This window comes from Cucurbita pepo, chromosome 14 (assembly GCF_057944985.1).
Source record: "Cucurbita pepo subsp. pepo isolate OVF chromosome 14, ASM5794498v1, whole genome shotgun sequence".
In the NCBI taxonomy this organism is placed as follows: Eukaryota; Viridiplantae; Streptophyta; class Magnoliopsida; order Cucurbitales; family Cucurbitaceae; genus Cucurbita; species Cucurbita pepo.
Genome location: NC_141811.1, coordinates 12,069,169 through 12,077,291, shown reverse-complemented (window position 1 = coordinate 12,077,291; position 8,123 = coordinate 12,069,169). Strand labels below are relative to the sequence as shown.

The window sequence follows — 8,123 nt, the reverse complement described above, 5'->3', positions numbered from 1 at the left end:
GTTTCGTTCCTTTTCCACGCTCTTGTGAATAATGTTCTCGTTCCCCAATTTACCCCTTGGGGCCTAGTGTCACGGTCATGCTCGTCCAAGGCGTGTTGCCCATGGCCGCATGCTCATGACAAGTCAAACCCTTTATGTCTTTCCATGTTCTAGTATTTCACTTTTATATTTCTAGGAAGTATGACGTTTTGAAAAAATCATGTCTAGGCCTGCCAGACATGAAATGTCTCAGAATGTACTATAAGGGGATATGACTAGTTGTCAACTTCTCCCTACCCAAGGTTATATACTGTGAGCCGTTGTTGTTTCTCTCTTACTTCCTTATATAACGTCTCTTTCAAAAATCTCTCTCTGCCCTCGTTTTCTAAAACCTTCTCTTAAATCCAAGCCAAGGCTCGAGCATACGTCGCTTGGCCATAGGCGATGCAAGAACAAATTGGCTTAGCTCACTTGTCGTTGGAAAGTGAGTGCCGCACAATCGCAAGTCCGCTACCATCAAAAGTGCGATTGTGACACCTTGAATCCTCGTTGGTACACCCCCACTCCAACAAATGTGGGATCTCATAATCACCCCTTGGGGCACAACGTCATCGCTGGCACGCCACCCGATCGCTCTTCTCTCCAATTAATGTAGGATCTCACAATCCACCCTTTACGGGCTAGCATCCTCACCGGCACATCACTTTGTGTCTGACTCTAATACCATTTGTAACAGTCAGCCTCTAGTAGATATTGTTCATTTTGACCTGTTACGTATCGTCGTCAGCCTCACGATTTTACAATGCATCTACTAAGGAGAGATTTCTACACTTTTATAAATAATGTTTCGTTTTTCTCTCCAACTGATGTATGATCTCACAATTTATTAGATAAAAATTTTGAATTTTAAAATATAATAAAATCAACTATATATTAGATAGGAAAGAGATTTTGATGAGGAAAAATTGTGGGCTTTGGGGCCCAATTAAGTTTTGGGCTCAATGATGTATGAAGTTAATGGGCTCTCATTTGTATGTATTGGGCCTCCATTGGACACATTTTCTTGGTCCATAGTTTATCAAAAAAGAAAAAAGGTTAACCACCCCTTTTCCAAATAGAGAATTTGCAAGTCACCCCAACTCGTTCGAGTCGGGCATAGATGTGGAATCAGTTCCAGTCCTAGCTACTGACGTAGCGATTGTAGCCTAATTCGGCATAGATATTCATATTCAATTTGATGTTTCTAAGCTCATCCTATCTGATCCTTCCTAGGTTCAGCTCGACTAGAATTCAGTTTAACCTATGATATTCAATTCATTCAGAAAACCGAGCTCTATTCATGGAGTTAATATAACTTAACTATTCTAAACTCCGCTCTAAACAATGCCAACTATTATCAATTATTCAAAACAGTAGCTATACTGTCATTTTCTTACCTTAATTACATCATAAATAGTTTCGGGAGGGTCTAAAATGGTTGAAATTGGTCAACCGAGCCAAACCAAGCTGTGGAGATCGATTAAATATTTTTTATTCAATTTACATGAATAATGTTGTATATAATGTCATGTATGCATTTCATTTCAATTTCATTCCTCATTTAAAAGAAATCTCTCGAAACATCCTAACCGTTTATAAGCATATGATATAATTGAATCTATCTAAGTTTTCGGGTTGCAAAAGTTTTCAACCCCAACCATCCTAACCGACAATGAACTCAACTTAATTCAATTCATTTTAATAAAATATACGAACCAACTCAATTCATAAAAGTTCAAAATTAGACGCCAATCAAATTGTTTTCCAGTATTAACGGTGTACATGATGAGTCAGGAGGTCGGGTTCGGTTGAAGGAATTTTTTGGACCAACCTTATATTTTCAGGTCGTGTTGTCCGGTTGTTAAATTTTTTTTTAAAAAAAAATATTTATTCCCAGTTCATAATTATTCGATACAATCTTAGATAAACCAACTCAAAAATAGAAATTCTAAATGAAAACAATATATTTTAAAATTATTCAAATTAACCTAGCCGAACTCGAAATGCTAATCTAACCTAACCCAAACTTCAATAGTTCAAATTGGGTAGGTACGAATTGTCGGATTGTCGAGTCGACCGTATCTGGTGTAAGACGACTACAAAAGAGTTCGAATTGTTGGATTGTCGAGTTGAATGTATACCCGTATCTGGTGTAAGACGACGATAAAAGAGTACGAATTGTCGGATTATCGAATCGAACGTATACCTGTATCTAGTACAAAACGACTATAAAAGGAGCGATATGATGAGTCAAATAGTGTTTTGTTGTGATGTGTTTGTAAATTTAGTTTGAAAATTTTTCAATCCCAACAAACAAATTCCCCTTTACTTCTTTTATCTTCTTCTCTTGGATTTGTTTTTCTCTATTGTCTTTTTACATTAGTGTGTTGCTTCAAGGAATCGTACGGATATAACTAATAGTTACGTCGAGTCGAGAGAATTTCAGTTAAAATCAATCATTTAGCGTTCGTTTCGTTACCATTTTACTTTTTTCCTTATTACTTTTATGTTCTTGAAAACGGTACGGTCAAGATTGTAAGTTCGTTTTCTCACCTCATACTACATTTTTGTTACGTCGAGATTGTAAGTTCGTTTTCTCTCATGGCTTCATTCATTTTCATCTTCGATTTGGATTATGAGGATTCGAGACTGGTTTTGTTCTTTCTCTACTCACAAACAGCTGCCAACGCCTCGCCTTCATGCATTGCCATTTTAGGTTTATGTCGTCATGGACTCTGCCACTGTGTTCCTTGCACGCAGTCGAAACTCGAACAAGGGAAGATCATAAAAAGAAACATCGTTTGGAGCACGTGGGGCTCGTGTGAGTTGCACCAAATATCTGGTTGAAGAAGCAGTTTCAATTAAACCAGTTCAACGTTCGATTCAGTGAGTGATTTGAATAATGTTATTTTAGAACGTTAATGAGCATTTTCTTGTGCCTAGGTATAAACAGTTTTCGTCCATATATTGACAGTAATTATATATATATATATATATATAGACCGTAAAAATTTTATAGGTATTTTTCCGTAAAAATATTGTTTATTGACGGATACCGTGTTTAAATTAATTAATGATGACTTAGTACAATATGACAAAAAGTAGCTCGATAAGAAATGCACAAATGAAAAAATCAGTGACGTTTCATTGGACTTTATAATTGGTCTCCTCGTACTGCTTATCGTTTAATCAAATTTATTTATCTAATCAAAACGTCATGACATTTAAGTAATAGTATTAAGACGATAACTAATTAAGCAAAGTTCAAACCGACATGACATTAAACCTATATGTTTGAAAACATTGTCGGGAGTAACAAAAAGTCCATAAATCACACCTAATTGACACTGATGGTTAAAATCTTCGTGTTCTTTAGGACTATATAGTAAAAAAAAAAAAACAAATAGTGATTTAACTAATAGCATGATAGAAATGATGACGGTTAAAACGTCACATCATTCTTCTAGAACACGTCAATCCGTGGGTGTACCTTAAAATTTACAAAATTTTACGTAAAACCAACCTTTCTAAGACAAAATAGGTACAATAAAAGTACGATAGACTAAGAAAACTCGTTAAAATCAGAATTGTATCTTTATCGAGGGAAGGACTAAAATAGACAAAAACTGGGTCTAATAAATTAGGCTTAGACGATAATCCTAGCATTCAATGTGATACCCGAGTAACGAGTAAAAGAAGGGTATATAGGGTACATAGGTCCACCGCTAGCAGATATTATCCTCTTTGAGCTTTTCTTCTCGAGCTTCGTGTCATGCATTTATTTTTGAAAAATAGAAACGATAATAATGTTTTTAAAAAGTTTTAAAACTAAATTAATAATTTAAATTCTAAAAAAATGGTAATTAATATAACGAGCTAAAAAAACCAAAACGGCGACGTTCTGATTCCAATGGTAAGAAGGTCGAACGGCCAACCCGAGGATCTGAACCAGGGTTAGATTAAAACTAACCATGGTTAAACGGCCCCACTAACAGGTTGAACCTTTATAAAGCTTGAGGCAGTGATAGCCATAGCCATTTGTTTAGAGAAACTCAAAAACCAGAGAGCGCAAAAGCGACTACACAAATTCATCAACGAAGAACAGAGAAAATGGCGTTCTACGGCGATGAAGACGACGTATGGAAATGTCCAAAACATCCTTCCAAACGGCGGAGGATCGGAATCTGTCCTCTCTGTCTCCGTGACCGCCTCGTCACTCTCTGCCCTGACTGCGCCAACGTCCGTCCTTGCAATTGTTGCGCCACTACCACAACTTCTTCTTCTTCTTCTTCTTCTTCATCCTCTTTCTCTCGTTTCTCCTCCGCCGACCTCGCCTCTCTCGGATCCGTCGGCCGCCTCTCCAATCTCATCGACGGCGAGCCGGCTTTCCGCCGCTCTCGCTCTCTCGCTGGGATTCCATTTCTCCGATCGAGATCGCGGTTCGTCGCTGATTCTGGCGATGACTGCTCTTCATCCGGTAATAGCGCTAGAGCGTCGTCGTTTTGGTCGATTTTCAGGTCGAAGACTAAGAAGAGTCGCGATGGCGGAAGAATCGAGGCAGCGGTGGAATTCGATTTCAAGCGTAGAGCGAAGGAAGTAGCGGAAGTTGAAGAGGCGATGAGACGAACGTTGATGATCCGGTCTAGATCGGTTGCGGTTTCCGATTCCAGCGGGAGATTCGTTCGGACGCCGGTGAAGGCAAAGGCATGGTACTTTCCAAGTCCGATCAAAGCTTTCCGGCAATCGAAGGTTCCCAAGGCCGTTCTCACGGAACGGTCTCCGTTACACAGAGGTTGAATTTGAATTTCTTTTTCGCATTTTCAAATTCCGAAATGAAAATAGAAATCGGAATTAAAAAATATATTAAAATTATTATTACTATTTTGAATTATCATTTTCTGATTACGTCTAGAAATTCTGTGGAATGCAAAGAAATTATGAATGTAATTAGTGTAAATTGTTTAATTAATAGTGACATTATCTACAATTTTAGAGAGATAGGGGCAAGAAATAGTAAAATGAATAACATGAGGGGCCAGGAATAGCAATTTTGGAGATATAAGGAAAAAGAAAAAAGTGATAATAATTGGAAGAAAATAGGGATCTCATCTCATTCAAATCAAATGGGACATTACAATATTTTTTTTATTTTGTGACATTTTGCCAAACTTTTTTTTTTTTTTTTTTAATTAAAAAATTGGGAGAGAAATTGTTTCTAAGTAAAGCATTTCTTTTCTCTTCATAATAATGCAACTTATTTATTTTTATTTATTTTTTGGCCCTACCGCTTTTTAAATTTGTGGTTGCAACATGAACGTTGAAGTTATCCGTGTTCAAGATCGATCACTCTCAATTAGAGTTGAGACCAACCAACTCAGTTTGAGAGTCAAACTAGAAATGATTTTTTGGTTAGTAGGTTGATATTTTCTGGTCAGATCGACTCGACCAACTTGAAAATAGAGTATTGTGTTGAATTGAGTTATAAACTCTATTCGGGTTTCTTGAGTCTAGCAACCCAAAATTTTGGGTTATTTCAAAATGATGACGTTAGGAATCATGACTCTCCACAATGGTATGATTTTGTCCACTTTGAGCCTCTCATGTTTTTGCTTTGGGTTTCCCCAAAAGGCCCCCGAGTTATTGTTAGGAATCACGACTCTCCACAATGGTATGATATTGTCATTTGCTTTGGGTTTCCCCAAAAGGCATCCTTCCAATGGAGATAGTATTCCTCACTTATAAATCCACGATCTTCCACTAAATTAACCAATGTGGGACTCACTCTCAATAACCCTCAACAGTTACATATATGAATAAGTATCGTTTTATCCCAACGAAAGGCAACGAATGAACTTTAGGCTTGACCGATGATTAGTTGTATATTTTATATTTTTTTGACAAATTGGAAGAAACAAGTGAGGTTGATCTTTACGTCAATCATGATATTTGTAAAGAAATGGTGTATGAGGTGGCGAAGGTTGAATAAAGATTCTCTCTCTTTTAAAATAATATTAATTAAGATTCTAATTTAACTTTAATTAACCACATAATTACATTGCTAATCATATTGTAACGCCGCAATTAATAATTAAAGTTAAGATTAATTAAACAAACTATAGTTTAATTTTAGTATTCATTTACTTGGAACCTTAGCACATGCAAATTATTTTCATTACCATATGAATTAATTAAAATAATTAGTAATTTTCTAATGCTCCAATTATGCTTTCGGTTAGATCTTCATTAATTAATTAATTAATTAATTATATATGTATTTCTTTTTCAAACAATTGTTTAATTTATCTTCTATTATATTTTTTTAATATCCAAAGGAAACACAATTTCTAATAAATAAAAAATTTAGTATTTTATACTTAAAAAAAATATTTATTTATTTAGACGGGCTAGGTAGTGATCGAATATAATCTTGTCTGTGTTAGATAAACACGACTCTCCACAATGATGTCAACTTCTCCCTACCCAAGGTTATATACTATAAGCCGTTGTTATTTCTCTCTTGCTTACTTATATAACGTTTCTTTTCAAAAATCTCTCTCTGCCCTCGTTTTCTAAAACCTTCTCTTAAAATCGAGGCCAGAGGCTCGAGCATACGTCGCTTGGCCGTAGGCGACACCAGAACGAATTGGCTTAGCTCAATTGTCGTTGGAAAGTGAGTGCCGCACAATCGCAAGTCCGCTGCCATTAAAAAAAAATTTAGTATTTTATACTTAAAAAAAATATTTATTTAATTAGACGGGGTAGGGTAGTGATCGAATATAATCTTATCTTTGTTAGATGAACACGACTCTCCATAATGGTATGATATTGTCCACTTTGAGCATAAGCTCTCTTTGCTAATATATTGGCACACAACTAAGTTTAGGGCATGGCTCTGATACCATATGAACACGACTCTCCACAATTGTATGATATTGTCCACTTCGAGCATAAGCTCTCATGACTTTGCTTTGGGCTTTCCCAAAAGGCAAATAACTCTGATACCATGTTAGATGAACACGATACCAATATATTGGCACACAACTAAATTTAGGGCATGGCTCTGAAACCATATGAACACGACTCTCCACAATGGTATGATATTGTTCACTTTGAGTATAAGCTCTTATGGCTTTGCTTTGGAATTCCCAAAAAGGCCTCGTACCAATACAGAGAGTATTCCTTGTTTATAAACCCATGATCATTCCCTAAATTAGCGGATGTGGGACTTTCATCATTTAACCGTCTTCAGCTCCATTCAACTAACGGGAGAAATCTCTCACAATTCTCTCTCCTTCGGAGATTTTTCATTCTATTTGTACCGTTTATATGGAAAAAATAAAATAAAATAAAATCCTAGAATTTGAATTCTAATTTCTCATTTCTAAAAATAAAAATAAAATAAAAAACTCAAATATGTTAGAAGGTCAAACATAAATGACAAGAAAAGTCAAAGTCAATCCGGCGGTCGAATTGGGTGTTTGGAATTTTTGGAGACTAAAATATATAATATAATAAAATTTTCTAAATGCCTCGTGATCGGTCAAATTAGGATTTAAAAATAATTAAAACAAAAATTGATAATATTTTCTTCATTTATTTTGAAAAATCAAAATAAAATATATTTTTAAATTATCGATCTATTATATATAAATTTAAATTTTATGTATTAAGGATATTTAGTACTAAATTATACTTTACCGCATATATCATATTTGATATTTTATTATAAGGTAAATATCTAGATATTTACTTTCTTAGCTAGGTATCTTTTCATATATTGTTCTTTCCATTTATTACTATTTCCATATTCTAGTAATTTGTTTGATTATAAATAGAGAACTTTCACATACCATTGAGGTGTGGTGGATTAAAAAAACATTCTCATGGTATCAGAGCCATTTTGGCTTAGCAACCTCGATCCTTTCTTTTCAATGGCTTTTGAAATCTTCTACTGTTCTTCCCCACCACCACTGATGGCTTTGACGCCGCAGGAGCAGTCGTCATGGCTACCACATGCAGAGCTGATTGATTACTTTTCGGCTCTACTCTTTTGACCTCCAAATCATCATTCGCCATACTTTGTACATACAACCTCACCTTTTCCA

The 8,123-nt window shown here is 35.5% G+C and overlaps 1 protein-coding gene across 1 annotated transcript; it reads left to right on the top strand.

Annotated features, from left to right (window-relative positions):
- Positions 1 to 4,043: 4,043 nt before the first annotated feature.
- On the top strand, positions 4,044 to 4,983 carry LOC111810294 (uncharacterized). The gene has a single exon (XM_023696985.2). It carries the CDS (start codon positions 4,129 to 4,131, stop codon positions 4,813 to 4,815), a length of 687 nt encoding a protein of 228 aa, XP_023552753.2. The 5' UTR covers positions 4,044 to 4,128; the 3' UTR covers positions 4,816 to 4,983.
- The last annotated feature ends 3,140 nt before the right edge of the window (positions 4,984 to 8,123 follow it).